This window comes from Sus scrofa, chromosome 4 (assembly GCF_054392235.1).
Source record: "Sus scrofa isolate SSC_HxYL_T2T_F1_AM1 chromosome 4, Sscrofa_HxYL_maternal_Yorkshire_Landrace_v2.0, whole genome shotgun sequence".
NCBI classification, from domain to species: domain Eukaryota; kingdom Metazoa; phylum Chordata; class Mammalia; order Artiodactyla; family Suidae; genus Sus; species Sus scrofa.
Window position 1 is genome coordinate 100,095,282 of NC_139386.1, and position 23,331 is coordinate 100,118,612.

Sequence of the window (23,331 nt, forward strand, 5' to 3'; positions counted from 1 at the left end):
AACCTGCGTCCTCATGAATACTCATTTCCTCTGAGCCACAACAGGAACTCCCCTGATTAAACTCTTGAACAATAAGACTCAGTGAGCTTCTGCGTTGGTGAACACACTGAAGGGCTGGGAGGGCAGCACCCAGAGAGGGCTTAGAAGCTCTGTGCTCTACCTCCCATACGCTGCCCTACGCATCTCTTCCATTTGACTGTTTCAGGGTACTGGTTATAATAAACCAGTGACAACAAGTAAAATGTTTTCCTGAGTTCTCTAAGTCATTCTAGCAAATAACCTGTGGAGGGGGCTGTTGAACCCTCAAGATTGTAGTCAGCTGGGCAGAAATGTGTGTGTGGGTAGTAACCTGGGCACCTATTTGCAGCTAACCTCTGAAATAAAGGCAGTCTTGTGGTACTAAGCTGCCAACTTGGGTCTGTGCTAACTCTAGAGAGTTAGTGCCAGAAATCAATTAAACTGCTAAACACCTAGCTGGTGTCAAATAATCACAATACCCAGTGCGGAAAAAAATCATATATATTTGATACCATTTAAAAAAAACACACACATTACCTCTGGTAATGACATTCTTAACATCCTACTCCTATCAGACTTCTCTTTAGGACATTTTGAGTCAACAGCTATCATACCCAGGTCTAGAAATAATCAAAGAGGTTTTCACAGGATAAAAATATTCCCTGGTGAGTGTATCTCCCTCTACTGACCCCAATACCTATGTTCAAATTCTTAAAAATTCATTAGCCAGATTCTAGGGGAAAAAAGGGTCACCATACTCAGTTCGGCTAAGCAGACAAAGATCATAATTACAAAGCAAGAGAGGGGAGTTCTCTTGTGGCACAGTGGATTAAGGATATGGCATGTCACTACAGCAGTTTGGGGCGCTACTGTGGCTCAGGTTCAATCCCTGACTGGGGAACTTACACAAGCTGGGGTGTGCCCCCCCCAAAAGCAGCTACTGAAAAGTTTTGCAAAATTCAGAAATAAACGAAAACTTTCCACTTTTAGGTTTTCCTTACCTGACTCACAAGATAAGTTTATGTTGTTCTAAATTTTAATCAATGCCTGTGATGCTGACAAGGCTGACCTATGTATGGAAGGGCTACTTTGGGAGAATTAGCTTTAAAACAGTAATACATGGATTGCCGCTTCATAAATTAACTAGTGTGAGCTCCTACAAATCTACCAATCAACCTAATAAGAACCTAATGTGATATGTTTATCATTATCACCAACACCATGGGAGTCTATCAAGGCCCAGTGCCATTCTTCCTTACAGCTAACTTAGCAGATTCCTTTGGGAGAAGATAACTGAACTATACCACACACTTGCCTCTGACCAGCAGTGATTGTCACATTCTCCGCAGGCAGAGGTACTGAAGACACATTAGAGGCAGTGAAGATCTTGGTCTCAGAAAGCTGGAAAACAGAGGAATTAGTCACTCCTGGTGTTAGGTAGGTTACAGTCAGAAACCTGGTATAGATAAGGGGAAGTCAACATTAAGAAAAAGGGGAAAACCCTTAGAAGAGAGAACTATCCACCCTGAGAATCCGGAAAGGACCAATGTTCAAGCCCCTTCTATCTATGCACAATGGTTTTATCGAAAGAGAGGGTAGAATCAAGAAACCCAATAAAATCTAGTGGAGTCATGTAATATGCACACTGAACTTATAGGAAGGTGAATATGCTAGACAGGAAAATAGAGCATCTGCATTTTCCCACTAGAGTTACCAACTCCTACCTCTATCCAAACCACACTACTCCTCTCAACGAAAGGGAGATCACAGCCAAGATGAACACAGAAATAAAAACTTAATTCTTGGCTTTGGAACACTAAAAGCCCAAGTGCTGGTGAGTTAAGATTTTTTTCAGGAATAATTTTAACAACATGCACTTTCTGCCTTCAAGTGACTTTATTACACCTCATCTCTCCACTAGAAAACACTACAATTAGATAAGCCATTGTAGGAAATAACTCTTGCTACTGTTCAAAAGTTGATTTTTTTTAACTTTTCCATTAAAATCTCCCAACTAAAAACAGGGAATCTGCTCTCCCAAATATATCATTCTCTAAAAGGTGCTTAAGCAGACAAGCTAAATCTTAGAAAGTAGTCATAAGGCAGTCTGACTCAGCTACAATAGAATCACCCCCTCATGTTGATGCATCTAACATTTTAAAACTCAGGCCTGAAAACCAACAGCTGGACACACCATTTCCTCATACTATATTCTGTCTTGCCTGAATCAATACAAACAGGAAATTTCACCCATAATCACAGAAAACTATAATTCACAGCAAAAGCTTGACTGACCAGTGATCAGCAAAATTCTTTCCTTCGGGCAATACTCCAGTGAATTCACAGAGCTTGTTTATGTACCACCTTGTGCCACCCATCTATGAGGTTTCCAAGTTTAATCAAGCTGGAAGATGGCCAAACCTATATATTCATTTCATTTCAATTACAGTCACCAAGTTGGGCTTTGAGATATATTAAAAAAAAGGGGGGGGGGGTGTTTTCCAAAGCCAACTAGACTGTAAACCTAAGGATCTGGTATTATAACTCTCATTTCGTACCCACCTCTAAGCCAATTACAGGACCATACACCAAGGCGTAAATGTGAATCTAGTAACTGAACTGCTCCAAGTAGAGTCATGTGCCACCAGAAGCTGTTACTCAACACACTACCTGCCTAATTCCATTCTGGTGCCCTACCCAACCACCATGTCTTCCTGGGATAAATCCGACAATCAGATATTAGACTTACACAAGTGCACTTGCCCTTTCCATAGTCTGGTTCCACAGAGTCCTGTTCATGCCCAGTCTCCTTCATATAACATATGTGAAATGTTCTGGCTCAGAACACTATTTTGGATGTAAAAGTTTTGGGTCAGAATCTTAAGGGTGAATTTTGAAGGGTAGAAACATACCCATTTTCTATCCCTAAACACCACTTAGGGATAGAAGGTACTAATGAGGAATGATCTGGGAATACCTACATCTTCATTCCAATCTTCAGTTCCCCACTCCTCTGTTGCAGTCCTCCATGCACCTGGGAATAAAGGAAAAACAATGAACTAACTTTAAGTGCCAGTACAAAGCATGTGCAGAAAACACTAATGTAGTAAATTTTTTGGCAGCCAAAAGTGTAACCAGAATTTAGTAATCAGAAGGGATTCTTTGGCTTCAGAGTAAGGAAAAGACTCTTTAGCAAGGGTTACCTCAGAACACCAGGGTTTTAATAAGATTATGATTTCACAGCTATCAGTTTTTGTTACACAGCTATAACAGGAAAAAGAGTAAGACAGCAAGACAACAAAAAAAAAAAAGAGAGAAAATGCAAGAAACAGTGAGACTCCAAGCAATTTGTTAAGACCCTTCCTCTGACGCAGTGATCAGTTCAGTGAAATGGCAATAGATAACCCGAAATATGCAAACTCTATCTATTTGGTTTAAGATAATAATACTGCAGGCAGTCTGAAGAGAGATGGCAGCAGGGACACAGAGGAACACAATGGCCGCCACATGAGAGTGAAAGGGCAGTGAAGAAGAAAAGGCTCGAAATCCAAACAGAGCACTGACACCTATCTGCCATGGGAAGTGAGTTTTAAACTGTATGCTCAGCAGAAGTCAAGTTCACAAATCGTACTGGTTTAACTATAAGAAATCTCAATGCATCAGTTTTCAGAAGACATCAGATGAGCCTGAAGAATCAAGTATATGCGTTAGTCATCACACTAATCCTCATCACAGAGAACACGAAATCTGAGCTGCTAAGGTCATGGCACAGTCAATGGAGGTGTACACACTTCCTCATGTTGGTAATGATACAGACAGAACACAGTTTCTGTAGGAGAGGTCCATAAGCAATCAGACCACGTTCCACATCCCCTTGTTTTGCTTCACGTACACAAATATCCTCAAAAAGGGAACCTGCCTATTCTTAAGGAATATGGATGAGTTTCTATGAGACCTAGAAATCCTCCCTTCAACTGAAGGACCACCCTAAGAAATAAGAACATATCTGTAGAAGAGACAAGAAAACCCCTTATTTTCTTCTCTAGAATAACAGTATATATTTAATAATTCTTAAAGCACTCTCCAAATGGAGAGAACTTCTTATAAGAATGAAGGTCTGGCAATCAGATTTCATTGTCAAGGAAGAGAAATAGTCTAACACCTACAAAACCTATCTGAAATTCTTCTAAACATTTAAAAATGAAAACTCCTATTTGCTTGAGAAAAACATGTTCAAGGCAATGCTTTTCCCAGGACAATGTTAAAATTGTACCAGGGAAATTCCAAACCACTTAATAATGACAATGTTCTCCAAATCAAACTGAAGTCCAATCTCAGTTTAGACAAGTTACAAACTACATTCTTCTCTCCCTCTCTGGTGATACCACTCTTCCTTCCTACTGACAATCACACCACCCTGGCAATTTGGAATCCAAAAATCTAGGCTATTACATACACACAATCCTAGAGTTAGAAGTGACCTGAGAAGTTATTACTATTGAGAGGCTACCTCTCAATGTAAAAAAATCCCCCCCCCCCCCCCCGTACTCTGGTGATTCCACCTGGAATGGAAAAGAAGACTGTAGATAGCTACTTGACACCTTCTTACATAGGACATATGGTCTTGGCTAAGAAAGAGGACGACACTGAAGAAGCATTAAGGAGCAGAAAGAGGGCAAATACTCTGAACAACAGATTAGGACTTCCATTCCATCAGCAAAAAGCACAGACAACATAAATGTTAAATATTCATTAAACTAAATTTTTAAGGAGGGAAAACAGGCATAGAATATGGGGGGAAAGGGCAGAAAAATAAAAAGCAGGAAGACAGAAAAATGACATATCCACAGATATTTGAGTTCATAAAAATCTATCAAGTATCCGGGGCAGTTAGGCGCCTGGATGTATCATACCAGGAGCAGTCTCAAATTTTCGGGGATAATTTGACCCCTCAACCCCAATGAAATCAAGTCCTGAAACAAAAAAGAAAAGAAAAGAAAAAACAACCAGTGAAATTTTGCTTGTAAATGAGAATGTTTGCCCCCAATACACAATTCCCACTGTACCTGTGGATATTTTAAGGGTAGATTTGAGTTTCTTTTTAAATTAAAAAGGGAATTTGAAGTTTGCTATCATGAAAACACACAAAAAAATCATGCATGAAGATCAAGTTCGTATCATGAAACTAATAAGGATGGGAATGCATGAAGCTATTTATACTCAACACTTTCAGGAGTTCCCGTTGTGGCACAGCAGAAACAAATCCGACTAGGAACCATGAGGCTGCAGGTTCAATCCTTGGCCTCGCCCAATGGGTTAAGGATCTGGCATTGCCGTGAGCTATGGTGTAGGTCGAAGATGCGGCTCGGATCTGGTGTTGCTGTGGCTGTGGCGTAGGCCGGCGGCAACAACCCCAATTAGACCCCTAGCCTAAGAAGCTCCATATGCTGCAGGTGGGCCCCAAAAAGACAAAAACAAAAAACAAAAAATAAAAAAAACAAAGAAAAAACCACTTTCACACTAACAAGATGACAGCAGCATCACATAATTTTTATTTCAGTCACAAATCAGATTTCTGAGCCTAGCCTCCCAAATCTGCTATTTCTACTAAATATAAACAAACACACCTCTTCCTTCCCTCTTTTTCCAACCAGGTCCTCACAGAAAACAGCTAAGGCTCGCCATCTGGGACTGGGACTCCATGCCTGATTTTCTATTCACAACAAAAACAAATCTTCAACTTCAATTATTTTTTTCTGCCAACAATAAAAAGCGAAATACCCAAGAACTAGACCTCAAAAAACAGTATTTGTGGAGTTCCCATCATGGCTCAGTTGTTAATGAATCCAACTAGGAACCATGAGGTTGCAGGTTCAATCCCTGGCCTTGCTCAGTGGGTTAAGGATCTGGCATTGCCATGAGCTGTGGTGAAGGTCGCAGACGTGGCTCGGATCCCCCGTTGCTGTGGCTCTGGTGTAGGCCAGTGGCTACAGCTCCGATTAGACCCCTAGCCTGGGAACCTCCATATGCCTCGGGTGCGGTCCTAGAAAAAAAGACAAAAAAATAAATAGTATTTGTTGTTCAGACTATTACCGCTACTCTACAAAGCTATCAAGAGATGAATGAGGAGCAGTTTTAATGCCTCCAACACATAAGTTAAAATAGAAAAGGACATTTCATAGTCAAATGGCTAAGAGAAGTCAAAAAGTTATCTAGCTTGACAATAACTCAACTTTAGCCTCCACAAATGAGAAATGAGTTTATAAGATAGCTTGATGAAAAAAAAAAAAGCAAGTAATATTTAGGACTGAGGTATAGCATTTGTGGGCAGTAGATGAGAAGTTGTGCCAAAGACCCTCCTAAAGACAAAGGATTAAGATCACTGATCTCTGAAAGGGGACAAGGTAAATTTAAACAGATAAGGAGTCAAGAGCCTATTTCATGTTCTACTATTAACCCATTCCCCAATCTTTATAAGCGAAAGAGTCTCAGGCTTTCCATGTGCTGGCTCAGCCAGAAGGAGGTAGCTGATCTCATAAGAATGTACTCTGGAACCGAGCAGCTGCTCTTATTTAACATAGTGAAAGTACCTTTTACTCCTGAACACATCTTTGTGTATCCTACAAGCCTAACATATCCCAATACATACACCTTGCCCAGATGTACACCAAAAACTAACAAAAAAAAGCAAACCCCATAATGCTCCACCACACCCCAAAACTATCCAACAAAGAGAGCTAGAAAAGTCTCCAGTCTCCCTTCTTGCTCAGATATTGCAATTTCTCCAAAACGACAAGAAAAAGATTTTCCTATCTCTGTACCCCAAAACAAGTAAATTAACAGTAAGCGTTAATTCTAGGCCCTGTTCATCTCTACAAGTAGAGGTTTGACTAATTAATCTGGGATATCTTTTCAAAAGGCAAAGCTAGGTAGCCAAACAGAAACACTAGGAAATACAGTTGGAATTAAAGGTACAATGGAAAGAGCACAGGCTTCCTTACAGTCAAACATCTGAGTTTAAATACTAGTAAATTTCATAACCACTCTTACAGTCTAAGTTCTATCATCTGGAAAGTGATAAGAAATAATGCCCACTTCATAAATTAGTGATGAAGTTCAAATAAAACAGCATGTATAATGTGCCCATAGGCACACAGTAAATAAAGAGATTACACGGTAATTCAATTGTCATCTCTTTCTCTCCGACTCCACACTCAAAAACTCCTCCCCTTTTTTATGTGATTATAATCTAAAAAAAAATTATATCCTTAGGTTTCAAGAGACAAGAAACAAAGAAAACAGACACTTACTTGTCCCATCATCAGGTTCAAAGTGGCCAGTGTTGTTCCATGTATTGCCGCTATTATTGCCATAGTTATCGTCAGTATTGGCCGGCTCTGCATAATCAGCTGGGTTAAAGGTTCTGGGATGGGGGAAAAAAAGGAAAAAGGCTTGACTTTCTGAGCTCTAAACATCACCAGTAAAAATTAACTCAAAAAGAGGGCAAGAGTTCCCGTCATGGTTCAGGGGAAACAAATTCAACCAGTATCTATGAAGACGCAGGTTCAATCCCTGGCTTTGCTCAGTGGGTTAAGGAGCTGGCAATGCCATGAGTCGTGATATAGGTCATAGACACTGCTTGGATCTTGTGTCACTATGGCTGTGGTATAGGCCAGCAGCTACAACTCTGATTCGACCCCTAGCTTGGGACTTTCATACGCCACAGATGGGGCCCTAAAAAGCAAAAAAGAAAGAAAGAAAAGCAAAAAAAAAAAGAGAGCAATCAGAATCGTGACTGTCTTTTCCTAGTCCACATCAACCATGACCCCCTCCTACAATCCTATATGCTGTCTACTTTTCTTCACTTATCAGCTGACCCAAAATTTCATGGTATAATTTCATACTTTTTGTTTTTGGTCTTTTTACAGCCACACCCGCAGCATTATGGATGTTCCCACGCTAGGGATCAAACCGGAGTTGTAGCTGCTGGCCTACACCATAGCCACAGAAACGCCAGATCCGAGCAGTGTCTTCAACCTATACCACGGGTCACGGCAATGCTGGGATCCTTAACCCATTGAACAAGGCCAGGGATTGAACCTGAGTCCTCATGGATACGAGTCAGATTCATTTCCGCTGAGCTATGATGGGAACCCCTCATGCTGTAACATCCATGTCTGTCTTTTTGGTCTTAGGACATCAGTAATAATAAAATCCATATGAAGATCTTGGGAAAATAGTAGGTGTATTTATTCAAATACAGTCATGAGATTAAAAAAAAAAATTCTCCCTCAAATAAGCCCTATGTCTACCGACCTGACTAAATAATCTAGAAGCCTTTCTGCTCACCTTTTGGTAATAGCTGCATATTATCCTCAGGATATTAGCCACTCTAAGATATTACATTAAGGCTTAGGGAAAAAAATTAAAAACTTTGACATTGGATCAATGAAACTTACCCCATTCCTTGAGCAGAAAACCTTCCTCCCCGCCTACCAGAGCCACCTAAAAAATGAAAAAAGAGAAAAGTATTTTAAAAGCTGATATAAAATAAAACTACCTTGTCAACTGAGGCAGCTTTGGAAAGTTAAGTGGTTGAAATCATCAGATGTTCCTTCTCTGTCTGTAGCAAGCATATCAGTAATATAACATAGTAGGACAATCATTAATACAGGCAAGACTGTTCCTCTCCTGATCAAACTGCTGGATTCTCAAGCAAATACAGTAATAGCAACAATAAAGACTAGAAGAAATGACATCTACTTTTCTTCCCACTCCCACTCAGTAATCTAGAATTTGCATGACACCTACAATTAAGCATCCAGACTCCATCTAAACTCCATTAGTAAATGGAGTTTACTAAACTAATAAGCATTCCTTGCCCCCAATATTCATCCCCAAAACAAACTGATCACCTCTGCCTCGGCCACGACCTCTTCTGCCTCTTTCTGTGCCTCTTCCAGCAGGTCCTCCACTCTTCGTGCCATCTAATCCATTTTCCTGACCCCGAACTGAAATTAAAAAAATAAATAAATAAACCACCACAAATGGCCAGAGCAAAGTCAATAGAAATGGTACATACATACGATGGTGGGATGACAAAAACAAAAAGAAAATGAGCTGGAAGGATGGGATATGATGGTTACTAGGGGAATGGTGATAAACCCTAAGAGAGAGCTGTCAGTTAAATAATTTCACAGATAGCTACAAGGTCATTTCATGCCAAACTGGTGGCTGTTGCTAGAAAAGGCTGCATATAAGAGATGCCAAGGTCTCAGAACAGATGATTTTAAGAAAAATCAAAAAGATGATAATGGTTACCAGGTCCAGCCTAGCAGGGCCCTGACATCCCTGAGGTCTAGGCATTACTAACCCACTGGTTTTGTTAAAGCCCCATGCATACACTCTCGTCCACGGCTGGCACCTCTTCCCCGTCTTGGTGGTCCACCACGTCGCCGGCTGTAGTCTCTGTCCCGGTCTCGATTTTCTTTGCCTTCCTCGTTGGACTCCGTTTGGCCACCGTCCTTCTGTCCTGAAACTCCCTTCTTCTTCCCGACCATCTCCCAGGAATGCTAAAGAAAACCAGAACATTCAGTCTAGTCAATATAGATTGCTATCAGGAAACCAAAGATAAAAGCTGGGACAACTGGTGACCAGTCTCCTCTCAGCATCCATATATAAAATACATCTATTTCTGTTTAAGTGGAGGGTATAAGGCAGAACCTCAAAACAAATTCTATACATATCACTGCAAAATGGAAGCCCTTTTTGTAGGGGAGGTGCTTATAGCAAATGAACTGCAAGGATCACTTACAAAAGGGTCACCAAGATCTTTATCCAGTCCAGTCATCCAGCATATTAGTCAAAGGACCTAGTCACTCACTGGTTCTTTCCTTTCTGGGTCGAAAAATCTAATTACCTTTGGATTCAGTGACTCCCAATTTTTTATAGCATTATTCATGTCAAATAAAACAAAAAGGAAAACTCAAAGTTCCTAAAGTTATCTCTGAATTCAGAATAAATTAATAGCATTTGACTCTTTTTTTTTTTTTGGCCACCCCTGAAGCATGTAGAAGTTCCTGGACCAGAGATGGAACTCAAACTGCTGCAGTGAAAACATTGGATCCTTAAACCACTGAGCCACACAGGAACTCTGACTCTCAAATATATTATCATATTTAAGCAATCTAGAACTTAGGAGGAAAACAACTATACCTACTGCCCATTCCTCTATACACACCACTTTCCTTTATGTATTTTAATTTAATTTTTTATTTTTTTAGCTGTGCCTAAGCATACGCAAGTTCCCCAGTCAAAGACAGAACATGCACCACAGCTGTACCCAGACGTCACCAGATCCTTAACCCACTGAGCCACCAAAGAACTTCAATTTCCTTTATTTAAAGAAGAGCAGGAGTTGCTGCTGTGGCACAGTGGGATCGGCAGCGTCTCTGTAGCACTAGAATGCAGGATCGATCCCCAGCCTGGCACAGAGGGTTAAAAGGATTTGGCATTGCCATGAGCTGCACTGTACGCTGCAGAGGAGCTTCCCATTGGGGCTCAGCAGTAATAAACCCAACTGGTATCCAGGAGGAGGTAGGTTTGATCCCTGCCCTTGCTCAGTGGGTTAAGGATCCAGTGTTGCCATGAACTACACTGTAGGTCATAGACGTAGCTTGGATCTGGTATTGCTGTGGCTATGGCACAGGCCAGCAGCCACAGCTCTGATCTGACCCTTAGCTTGGGAACTTCCACTTGCCATGGGTGTGGCCCTTAAAAAGCAAATAACAACAATAACAGAAATAACTAAGTAAAAGAAATCAAACAGCAGTCAGGAGAGCACAGCCCTGGCCCTGAGACATGCTGACTATAGGAAATCTTCTATTCCAGGTTCTATCTGCCCTGTTCTCCCTATATATCCTAAGCTGATGTAATTCAACCTTCTTCAAAACAGTTCATTCCAGACTGCAGGAAGGAATATTTGTAATAAGCAAAATAAATGAAACAGTCTTGCAAAACACTCCTTCCTTAGAAAAGGAGCTTCATTAATTTAAAGGTTTTTTTAATGAGTTTTTTTTTTTTTTTTTAGGGCCGCAAATGAAGTTCCCAGGCTAGAGGTTGAATTGGAGCTGCAGCTGCCAACCTACAGTACAGGCACAGTAATGTATGATCCCAGTCAGGTCTGCCTCCTTCACCACAGCTCACGGCAACTCCAGATCCTTCGCCCACTGAACGAAGCCAGGAATTGACTCCACATCCTCAGCAGGTTCCTAACCCACTGAGCCACGATAGAAACTCCATAAATTTGAAGTTTTAATGGACACACTGATTTACACATTTTTGCAGAAAATATGTACAAATAAAAGTTCCAGTACAAACACCAAGACTATCAGATCTTCCTTATCCTAGTAACCATCTAACTCAAACTACAATGCCCCTATTGCTCAGCAACAGCTATCTAGTATCTAATAATTTTAGGAATACAAAACAGTAATATGCAGTTATTTCTCCGGATCGATAATATTTTAGTCAAATAAAAAAGAGCATCCTTCTTTAAGGGAAACATGCTGAAGAATTTAGGGAATAAAGTACCATTATGTTTACAATTTATTTCCAAATAATCCCAAGTGTCCACCAATGGATGAGTGGATAAACAAAGTGTGCTAAATACATATAATGGAATGTCATTCAGCCTTATAAAAGAGCGAAATTCTGACACAAGTCACAATATTGGATAAACCTTAAAAACATCATGCTAAATGAAAACATAAAAGGAAAACTTATACGATTCCACTTACATGAAGTTCTAAGAATTAGTAAAGTCATAGATAAAGAAAATAGGAGTTCCCGTCGTGGCGCAGTGGTTAACGAATCCGACTAGGAACCATGAGGTTGCGGGTTCGGTCCCTGCCCTTGCTCAGTGGGTTAACGATCCGGCGTTGCCGTGAGTGAGCTGTGGTGTAGGTTGCAAACGCGGCTCGGATCCTGCGTTGCTGTGGCTCTGGCGTAGGCCGGTGGCTACAGCTCCGATTCAACCCCTAGCCTGGGAACCTCCATATGCCGCGGGAGCAGCCCAAGAAATAGCAACAACAACAACAACAACAACAAAAGACCAAAAAAAAAAAAAAAAAGAAAATAGAAGATGTTACCCAGAACTGGGAGGGGAGAAATGGGGAGTTGTTTAATGGGTAGTTTCCATTTGGGAAATGAAAAAGTTCTGGAAATGGATAGTGCAAATGGTTGTAAAACACTGTCAATGCCCTAAATGCCAATGAATTGTACATCTGAAATGGTTAAAATGGTGAATTTTGTTAAGTATATTTTACCACAATCTAAACATTTTTAAGTTCAAAAAAGGTAAATTTAAAACTACACTTTCAAGAGTTCCCATAATGGCTCAGTGGAAACAAATCTGACTAGTATATCCATGAGGACGTAGGTTCTGATCCCAGGCCTCGCTCAGTGGGTTAAGGATCTGGCGTCGTCATCAGCCGTGGTGTAAGTCACGATGAGGTTCAGATCTGGCATTGTTGTGGCTGTGGCCTAGGCTCCAATTCAACCCCTAGCCTGGGAACCTCAATATGCCACAGATGTAGCCCTAAAAAAAAACCCAAAAAACAAAGAAATTACAACTATACTTTTAGGTACAGTTTTATACATAGTTATAGAACACGTAGCACACATACATGTTCTAAAGAGTTTATAAAATCAGTTTACTTTTTTTTTAAAGGCCACACCTGTGGCATATGAAAGTTCCCAGGGTAGGGGTTAAATCAGAGCTGCAGCTGCTGGCCTACACCACAGCCACAGCACACCAGACTGAGTAGCATCTGCAACCTACACCACAGCTCATGGCAGTGCCAGATCCTTAACCCATTGAGCGAAGCCAGGGATCGAACCCTCATCCCATGGATACTAGTTGGATTCTTAACCAGCTGAGATACAAGGAAACTCCAAAAAAAAATTTTTTTTTAAGTATCCACCTAGGACTTGGCAGCTCCTTATTTCATACTCTTCCAATCCAAAGTGACTCCACACTGTAGCTGGTAGATCATTTTATGCTCATAGAAGCTTCAATTCATAAATTACAGTAAACCTTATGGCTAAACCTGCATCAAGAACTCTGGAAACTTGGAGTTCCTGTTGTGGCACAGCAGAAACAAATCTGACTAGTATCCATGAGGATTCGGATTTGATCCCCGGCCTCACTCTATGGATCAGGGATCTGGCACTGCCCTGCACTGTGGTGTAGGTCACAGACACAGCTTGGATCCCACATTGCTGTGGCTGAGATATAGGCTGACAACTGTAGCCCCCATTCCACCCCTGGCCTAGGAACTTCCATATGCCATGACTGCAGCTCTAAATAAAGCAAAAAGAAAAAAAACAAAACAGAAAACAAAAGGAACAAAAACCAACAAACCCACAACTCTGGAAACTAGACTCAAAACAGCAAACAGCTCTTTCAGTTTTTACTAATCTGTCTCAAAAACTGGTAGGTTTCAGAAACCTGTCACCTTTTCATTCCACTATAGTATACATATCAGTTGCTGGCACCAGATGGGTTCTATAAGTAAAAATAATTACTATGATCTTCCCAAAGGTACTGCCAGTTTTCTGATATGATCTCATCCACCCAAATACATCCAATATTCCTGGCACGTGACTTTAATTTCCATTGGATTCACTAGTAGCTGGTTTATTTGTGGCAAAAACCTACATTCTCTAGTTTCTTTCTTTCTTTCCTTTTTTTTTTTTTTTTTTTTTTTTGGTCTTTTTGCCTTTTGTAGGGCTGCTGCTGTGGCATATGGAGGTTCCCAAGCTAGGGGTCGAATTGGAGCTGTAGCTACTGGCCTACCTACGCCAGAGCCACGGCAACGCCAGACCCAAGCCGTGTCTGCGACCTACACCACAGCTCACAGCAACACCAAATCCTTAATCCACTGAGCAAGGCCAAGAACCCACAACCTCATGGTTCCTAGTCAGATTGATTAACCACTGAGCCACGACAGGAACTCTGTAGTTTCTTTTCTTTTTTGATACCATGGAAGATCAATTTGTAGCACAGACAGAAGATGCTAGAAAGGTGAAACAAACTGTGACTTGCACACAAAAAAAGGTTAAATTAAAAAAAAAAAAAAAAAAAATCAGACTTTTTTTTCTTGGCTGCAGGGAAGTTCCCAGGCCAGGGACAAACCTGTACCACAGCAGCAACCTGTGCCATGACAGTGACAACCTGGATCCTTAACCTGCTGAGCCACCAAGGAACTAGCCCCCACCTTTTTAAAATTCAGACTGATCTTCCTGCCTCTACTTTCTCTACTCTCTAGCTCAGCCCGCACTCTAAAATTTTAGTCAGATGGGAGTTCTCCTGTAGCACAGGATCTGGTGTTTTCACTGCAGTGCCTCAGATCACTGCTGTGGCATGGGTTCAATCCCTGTTCTGAGAATTTTTGTATTCTACGGGCACAGCCAAAAAAAAAATTAAACGAAAAGCAAACATACACCCATCTCCACCTTCATCCTACTCCCCAGAAAATCTTGAGATAATTACTCTGGAGTAAACTCAAAATGAACCAAAACTGCTATCTAATTATCCAGGCATTAATTTTCAAATAAGGCCAATAATACAAAATCTAATCTAGGACCACTTTTTAAAAAGTTCTACAAATTTAAATTCAACAATTAAAAATAGTTTTCCTTGGAGTTCTGGTCACGGCTTGGCAGAAATGAATCTGAGTAGTATCCATAAGGATGCAGGTTTGATCCCTGGCCTCACTCAGTGAGTTAATGATCCAGGCATTGCCATGAGCTGTGGTGTAGATCGAAGATATGGCTCAGATCTGGCGTTGCCATGAGCTGTGGTGTAGGTTGAAGATGTGGCTCAGATCTGGCATTGCTGTGGCTTAGGCCAGCGGCTACAGCTCAGATTCCATCCCTTGCCTGGGAATCTCCAAATGCCGAGGGTACTGCCCTAAAAAGACCAAAAAAAAAAAAAAAAAGTTTTCCACTGTTATTTCTCAAGGAAACTGACAAACCTCCAACATTCAGCTAAAGTGGCACTGTAACATTAGTAAGTTATTCTCTTTAAGGATGAAGTCTATCCCAAAGATCCCCAGAGCGAGACCCAGTAAATGAAAATGACTTCAAATGATATATTGCTCATAAAAAAATAATACAGATCTCTAGTAAACAGTACAGGAACATCCCAAAGATTAGTAAAGCAGAATCCCTGTTCTTAAGGGACTTAATAACTTTATACAATAACAACACAGCAACAAAACAGGATTCTCATTAAGCAAAAAAGAGAGAAAGAGGTGAAAACAACTCTAATTTCTAGGGCAAGAGTTCCTCCAATAACACATATCATCTCCAGGCATGGTCACAATAACACATATCATCTCCAGGTATGGTCAACAAGCTATAAAATTTGTTTCTCTGCTACCTCAACAAAACTAAGTTCGTATGACAAAAAGGTTCTGTGAAATGCAAAGGTGATACTGATGGGAGTGTTCTGAAATCAGAATCCAGTAGTTTACGGCTTTTGTTCAATAGCAATAAAACAGGAGAGCAGAAATTTTCCAAGATTAGTAACTAAGGCTATTAAATAGCACCTCTAACTCACACTAACCAAGTCTTAAACAGTCACTAACCTAGAATGCATAATTTATTCCAGACCAATTAGAATAGATTAATTTGATGTTTTCTCCTATTTATTGTACGTAAACGTAGTATTTGCAACCTGCAGCAAATAATCTCCAAAACATTTTCTTGCTTTATTTGGAGAATAAGGTACTCTGCTTGAAGGTGAGTTACTCCACTCGCTATTTTTAGAATTTATACTAGTCTCTCAAGCAGGGACCCACTTTCTAAAACTTTATTAGCACTCTACCGTATCTGGGTTTCCTTCCAGCAGTACATTGATGGCTCTGTTGACATCTCCGTTGCAGTCATGCAAAGCAATGACACATTCATCCTGGTTCTTGCCTGTGATATCAATCAACTGAAAGAGAAAGATGAGCAACCATCATGAACAAGGCTGCACTCCCCACACAAGAAAACCAGGTAAAGAAAAGGGAGAAGACATAGCTGAGTTTGAAAGAACCAGGCTTAAAGAAGCAAAATATGCAGGACTTTGGTATTCTGGTTTCAAAGTAAAATATTAACACCTGTGATTAGGGATGGAGCAAGATTATTTATGAAGCAATCAAACAATAAACCATCTAGTTGAGAATCAAACACAGAAGCACAGGCTTCAGCATACCATGACTTTCCACATTTCCTAGATGCCACAACTGCTCAGTTGCTGTACAATGGTACCAACAAAGTCATTCAATAAACAAGAGATTAAAATTAAGGCGCGGCTCAGATCCTGTGTTGCTGTGGCTGTGGTGTAGGCCGGTAGCTACAGCTCCGATTCGACCCCTAGCCTGGGAACCTCCATATGCCAAGGAAGTGGCCCAAGAAATGGCAAAAAATTAAATTAAATTAAATTAAACTAAATTAAGACAAAACTTTTTTGAACAAGGTATCGTCCAAAGGGGGAGGGTAATGCAGACAATAAAAGCACTAATTTATTGGCTTAACCTATCCTATTTCAATTCATTAATTCTTTTAATGTCTAGAGTGGAAAGTATCCTCGTGGGCATCAATTCTATTTAAATGGGCTTTAATCATGATGTCTCTTCCCACAGCGTATGGCAAATTAGCAATTCACTCACTTGTTTCACCTTTTCCTCAAAGTCAGCATCATTATGGTCCGAAATCATCTGTGCAAGTCGAATTTGTTCCGCAGTGGCCTAAGAAAGAAATAAGGAGGACCCATGTAGTCAATATTTACTATCTCCCGCCCCAATTTCCTTCTGCTTGTCACAAATGACCAAGTAATAAAACATTATCACCATTTAAGGGGCTTCAATGAGCAAAATAACAAAAAAGTGTGAAGCTGTCACAGTTTCACTCTACAATCTCTAAAAAAACAGGGAGCTTTTTCATTAGCATTCACAGTTAAAGAGCCTTTCATTTTGCGATCACAGCACCATTTTGAAACATCTGTGCCTTAGTTCACTTATTAATATATTTACAAAATCATGTGTAAACCCTGTTGCTGCTTCTGCAATGAACAATGCCACTCTCTTATCCCTTAGGGATGAGAGCACCATAAAGTTTAGTCTGAGGATAAACTCAACATATCTTCTAAGTATCCAGTGTACGTTTATGTCAGAAACTTTAGCTTCAGTTGAGACTGAATGCTAAAATTTTGCTAGAAAATCACTTAGAAAGAAAAGTGGGAGTTCCCTGCTAGCTCATCAGGTTAAGGATCCAGCATTGTCACCGCAGTGGCTCAGGTTTGATCTCTGGCCCAGAAACTTCCACATGCCACAGGTGCAGCCAAGGTTGGGGGTGGGGGAGGATGAAAGGAAAATGAGTAAGAGGAAAATTCTAGTCTTACCTATTCAATTTACCTGACCATAACCAAATATGTTAATCCATTCATATCAAGTACCAACCAATACCAGACTGGTAATAAAAAACAAGTATCTAAACCCAACTTCAAAAAACAGAACAGGAGTTCCCATTTGGTGCAAGAGGAGCTGCATCATCTCTGTAGCACCAGGAACCAAGTTCAATCCCCAGCCTGGCACAGTGGGTTAAAGGATCTGGGGTTGCCACAGTAGTTTGAAACTGTGCCTGGGATATGATCCCTGGCCTGGAAACTCCACATACTGCAGGGCGGCCAAAAAAGAAAATAATAATAATAATAATACAAAACAATCCATTAAATCTTAGCACCAGGAGGTTACTCTTTATTTATTTATTTATTTATTTTTGCTATTTCTCGGATATGCTATTTCTCGCATATAGAGGTTCCCAGGCTAGGGGTTGAATTGGAGCTGCAGCCGCAGGCCTACACCACAGCCACAGCAACAGCAATGCGGGACCCGAGCCGCATCTGCAACCTACACCACACCTCACGGCACCACCAGATCCTTAACCCACTGAGCAAGGCCAGGGATCAAACCCGCAACCTCATGGTTCCTAGTCAGATTCGTTAACCACTGCACCATGATGGGAACTCCTACTCTTTAAAACTGAGCAATGCTCTAGGTTATCTCATTTGTTAATTTCGAAGGAACAAAGTAAAGATGTTAACTCCTGATGGTAAAGGAAAAATCAGATTAAGCCTCAATGAGACCAGAGAGTAAAATAAAAGTTAGGGAAAATAAGAGGAAAGGAAAAAGGTAGCAAGACAAAGACTGGCTAGAGAGATGTCAAGCTGGAAGACCTAGGAAATAAGAAATGTTATTGCTGGAGTTCTCACTGTGGCACACTGGGGAAAGGATCTGATGTTGCCGCATCCAGGGAGTAGCTCTCAGCTGCAGTTTGGATTCGATCCCTGGCCTGGGAGCTTCCATATGGTGGTCAAAAAAAAAAAAAAAAGAAAGAAAAAGAGAAAAAAAAAGTTATTGCTTAAATCCAGGTTAATGAAAGGAAATGCTATCTTAGAGATACAAAGCTCTCAACCCATTCTTTCCAAGTCTCATAATGCAGTATGTTAAACAACAAAAAATAAGCACGTGACATCACAGCATGTCATTAACAGTTACCAGGCCCCAATTTTATATTTTTCTGCTCCATATTTAATTTTTTTAATTAATGAAACTTCAAATACAGTAAGAAGAATAAAGAACCAAATCAATAATCCAAAGCACAGAATGATGCTGTATTGGATGGAAATGAGTATCAACCAGGAAGACTATCCCCATGGATCCACATCCCTTGGGTTCTTTACCTGGGGCCGCTGCTTGTGCTGTGTCTGGTTTTGGTTTTGAGGTTGTTCCCAGTTTCCCCGGGCTCGGTTAGTGCCCACCGACGTCATCATTTACAGTATATACAAATAACAGTATTTACAAGGTAGAATACTGAAAGATTCAAAAAGAAAAGAAAAGTGTAGATGTTAAATGTGGGCAAAATGTTTTCAAACTTTCATCAGCACATTCACCAAACACTTAACATTTCTGCAAAGAAGCAAACCAACATTCACCTGTTCTTGCAACATATTTATAGTTTGATAAATTTTTTAAGGAACTACAGCTATTAATCCAATTTTGTAGAATAAGAAATGTATAAAATAAAAAATGTGTTGTGACGGTCTTTTTTTTTTTTAAGTTATGAGCACAGTTTGGTTACTAGTCCCCTATAAGCAGGTTTTGTGAAGTTTCACTAACTTGACAGTAAACAAAACAATATTATCAAGTCTTCTAATAGATGAAACTATCTAAAGTCCCTCTGACAGAAGGAACGATAATCGGCAAAGCCTGGAAACAAAAGCCTTCCAGGAAGGGCATTAAATCTATATTGCAAATAAAAACAATGTAAAACTCTGTACTCAAGCTACCTTTGAAAACAGCTTTACCTGCTTTACAACCTTTTCAACTTAAGCTGAATGTGTCCTCCATCACTTGGAAAAAAGGGACAAGCTCAAGTCTAGCCTCTTTCTCCCTCAAGTTTCTTTCTCTCAGTAGGGAGTGGGGGACTTCCAGTTTTCAACAAGGCATGTATTAGCACCAGTGATTTTTGCCCAGAATCTCAGTTCCCTGGATAACAGTCCAAAAGGCTGCTTGCGTGGCTGCATCTGCTGGTTTTCTAGGTCCACAGTTTCAAGAAACCAGAATTGCAATTACCCTTCACCACTCACCTTAACACAGAGAATCCCAAATGTGTCCCAAACCAAAAGTATTTAGTACAAAGTTTTATTTGAAAAAGTGCTTTTGGGAAATAACTTTAAACTTGACATATGATTCATTGCCAGCAAGATGACTTTGTTGTCTTTAAAGAGACATGGAAGATACAAGGCCTGCCCAAAACCCATCAGTTTTTGTCATAACACTTCTAATAAGCAAGGAATCTACTGAATTTAAGTTGCCTTCATCCACACTGTTTTACAATGCAATCTCAGCTGCTGCATTTAGTAAAGAAAATATTCATCATATGAAAGAGTGCTCAAAATAAGAGGTTACCTTCCATTGCTTTATTCCCTTCCAAAGAGGACAAGTTTATACTTTTCTGCTCCACATTTAATTTTTTCAATTAATGAAACTTCAAATACAGTAATTTTAGGCTACCCGGAAGACATTGCTGAATTTGAGGGAGAAGTAGGGTGGGCTTTTCAAGAAATATGCAAGAATTAACTATTAGGAATTTCATCTGTTTCTTGGATTACAAAGAAAGCTAACTTCCTGGTGGATAAATTCTTCAGCCAGTTAGGTCAGTGTTACATAGATCTTTGTTGCTTGATGCGGTCATTAAGAATTAAGAGTTCTACATTCCCTACCACCAAGACATATTTTTAAGAAAACTTCAGGGCTAATTTTTAACCATTACCTCTTCTCCCTACAAACACGTGTGCACAAAAAGGCCTGTAAATATGTCTAGCCAGTACAGGATTATTTGATACACAATAGTCCTTTTTCCCAGGCTGGCATTATTGTCAAGTTTCAATACATAATTTACCAAAAAAAAAAAAAAAAAAAAAAAAAGGGTGGTTCAACCAAGTATGCCTGAATTCAAATCAAAGAGAAAAAGAAAAAAACCTAGAGAAAAACTTTTTGGCTTTATTATACTGGGCTCTAAGGTGAAGATTCTAACATGGAAGTAACCTGTCCTCTAACTTACAAATACTGCCTTCCACTCCACATGTGATTTCAATTTGTAAGCATGCACTACAATAGATATGAATTTTATTACTAGCTATATGGATAACTTGCTTAGACAATACCAGTCAATGTAAATACACTAAAAAATCATCTTGAAAGCCACACAACTACTCCGGAAAGGGGGGAAAAAAAAAAGCACCTCCTGATCCCTTTGCTATTAACTTCCAGCTCCCTCTTAGAAGTGCTCTGAAATGTGTGACTAAGGAAATTTTACCACCTAGGTAGTAACAACACTGAGCAACAGGTCAAAAGTAAGTGATCTAGGATGGATCACTGGAGGGCACAGAGTTAGTAGCTTTTTAGTAGCAAGCAGAGACACATACCCAGTTATCACAGTGGAGGCGAGGAATCTTGTTAAATACTCTTTCTTAGAAAATAAAATATTTAAGGGAAATAGATAAGAAGTATTGGAGACCAAGGGAGTACTGTAGGAACAAATACAGGTTTCAACACAGGAGTGCCCTTGACCATTTTTTTTTTTTTGAGAACCAGCTACTTAAAAAAATAGCCAGAGAAATTTTACAGAAAAAAATAAATAACAAATATTTATTGAGTTATCTACTATGTGTCCAGTACTTTAGGAAATACAAAAGCAATATAACTTGGTTGCTGCCCTCAGGGAGCTTACAATCTAATTTGAGAAACAATTCAGAAACTCTGAAGCTGGAGGAGGGGGTGGGTAAGGCTTGGTACCTCTAACAGAGCAAATAATTCCCCTAGATGCTCTGCAGCAATGACCCCTGCATCCTCTTCCCCATCAATTTGAATCTAATTTAAAAAAGAGTACTTCCCAGTTAGGACACATTTAGCAAGTAGGGGCTTTAAAAATCAAAACCAAAACAGTACATTTTAAGGCCTTTCACCATTAGTTTACATGCCAGCAATACTTTCCGACTTCCCGTTCACAACGGAAATAATCACTGGAATAGGATAATCTTTAAGGACAATGGTTGTAGGATCTCAAAGCAGTTTTATCAATCTATGAGAAGCCAAAACGTTTTAGTTCTCCAGTAATGAGGGTTGTCACTGACCCCTGTCACCTCCCAGCATCAGATATCCCCAAAGCAAAAGATATGGGCAGTGTAATGTGGATGGGGAGGAAACAAAAAAGGAGTTCTCCATCTAACAATCAGGGACAATCAAAAGCAAAAGGGATAACAATAACACCAAAAAAGGCCTGTTACTGTGGTGGTTTGTTTGGTTTTTTTTTCCCCCCACAACATCCTACACCAGAGATGGCTACATTTCAAGAACGGTGGAAAAGGAGCAGCCTCCTGTTTGTGACATCAGTTTGCAAAGCAATTTAGCGACTGTCCACAAGGTGAAGGGTCTGAAGAAATTTGGAATTTCTGTCCCACTATGAGAAGATTGGACAAATACCCTACTGCTCTAATTACGTCCCTTAGGCGTAATACATCCTCTGGGAGCCTGTATGCCCAGCCTCCCAAATAGCATAATTGTTCGGGGTACCCAAAACTACAGTATGGACGACAGGAAGCCAAAGACAGCAGCAAAAAAATATATTTCGAGAGCCTGGGCGGTGAGAAAGAAGGAAGGGTAATAAGAGGAGCTGACAAAGAGGCTGGAAACGGAGAGGGGACGCAAGCCCACGCGCGGAGGATGGGAGGCTCACCTCGTTCAGCGCCACATCGGGAGCTCACGGGGCCAATCGCCTCCTTACCTCCCACCCGGAACAAATTAATCCTCCGCACTCCAAACTGAGGGCCACATGGGGGAGTTTGGGGCAGCTCCACCCCAACGCCCTCCCTCCCCCCATCCCCCCCCCCGCCACCCCCAAACCAGGCCGGATCCGGATCAGAGGAGGCCCGCAGAGGGTTGGAAAGGGAGGAGGCCTTCTCGTTTTCTCCACAGGCACCGACCAGGGTAGAGAGAGGCCCCTACCTCAGGCAAGGCCCAGGCCTCGCTCGCTCGCGCTCTTTCTCGCTCTCCCCCTCTCAGGCTCTAGCCGCATGGCCCCCCCCTCCAGCTGCCCCAAGCCCCGCCCCGGCCACGCTCCCAAATCGAGGCCCCGGCTCTGGCGCGGCCCAGTAGGCCGCGAACCCAACCATAAACAAAACCTCCAGCGGCCGACTCGAGGGGTGGGGGGGCGCCAGGACTCGCACGACTAGGTGGGGGGGGTGTACAGTGGGGAACACACGGTGCGGGGGGGGGGGGCCTACCGAGGGAGGGGGATACGGCGGGGATAGGGAAGAAAAGAGGGAGGGTAAAAGGGGGATCGCGGATTTAAAGGGGCCGCGGACAATACCCGGCCCCGCCGCGCTGCCGCTGCCGCCGCCGCCGCCGCCAACGCCGCTGCGCTCCCAACTTTACCTCAGTCTCCTCCACACTGACACCCCGGGCCGCGCCGCCCCTGTCACGTGATATAAGGTTCCCTCCTCCCCACCCCCCTCCCTCCTTTTCCCTCTCGCGCTCGCTCTCGCGCCTTCCCCCTCCCACTTGCCTTCCTGCGTCCCCCAGCACGTGACGCGAAAAGGGACGCGCACGCAAGCGTGCGCGTGCCGCCCCGCCACGAGACACCTCACTCCGGCTCGGCGCGTCCGCCCCGCCTCCTCCGCTGCGGCCCCGCCTCTACCAC

The 23,331-nt window shown here is 41.4% G+C and overlaps 1 protein-coding gene across 50 annotated transcripts in view; it reads right to left on the reverse strand.

Annotated features, from left to right (window-relative positions):
- The window catches only part of UBAP2L (ubiquitin associated protein 2 like), a 48,299-nt gene extending 25,172 nt beyond the window's left edge, over positions 1-23,127 (reverse strand). For 5 of the 50 annotated variants that reach the window (XR_014844147.1, XR_014844146.1, XM_013997067.3 and 2 more), the window contains exons 1-11: positions 23,002-23,127; positions 18,812-18,941; positions 16,740-16,817; positions 15,911-16,021; positions 9,392-9,590; positions 8,934-9,029; positions 8,478-8,523; positions 7,329-7,441; positions 4,932-4,991; positions 3,000-3,052; positions 1,334-1,419 (exon numbers count right to left, since the gene is read on the reverse strand). Coding sequence is in view for 36 of the 50 variants with exons in the window: in XM_013997067.3 (XP_013852521.1) it covers positions 1,334-1,419; positions 3,000-3,052; positions 4,932-4,991; positions 7,329-7,441; positions 8,478-8,523; positions 8,934-9,029; positions 9,392-9,590; positions 15,911-16,021; positions 16,740-16,817; positions 18,812-18,901 (932 nt within the window). In the remaining 14 variants the exon portion in view is untranslated. The remainder of the gene's footprint in view (positions 1-1,333; positions 1,420-2,999; positions 3,053-4,931; positions 4,992-7,328; positions 7,442-8,477; positions 8,524-8,933; positions 9,030-9,391; positions 9,591-15,910; positions 16,022-16,739; positions 16,818-18,811; positions 18,942-23,001) is intronic. The other 45 variants (XR_014844154.1, XR_014844153.1, XM_021089772.2 and 42 more) reach the window with 11 other exon arrangements.
- Between the last annotated feature and the right edge of the window lie 204 nt (positions 23,128-23,331).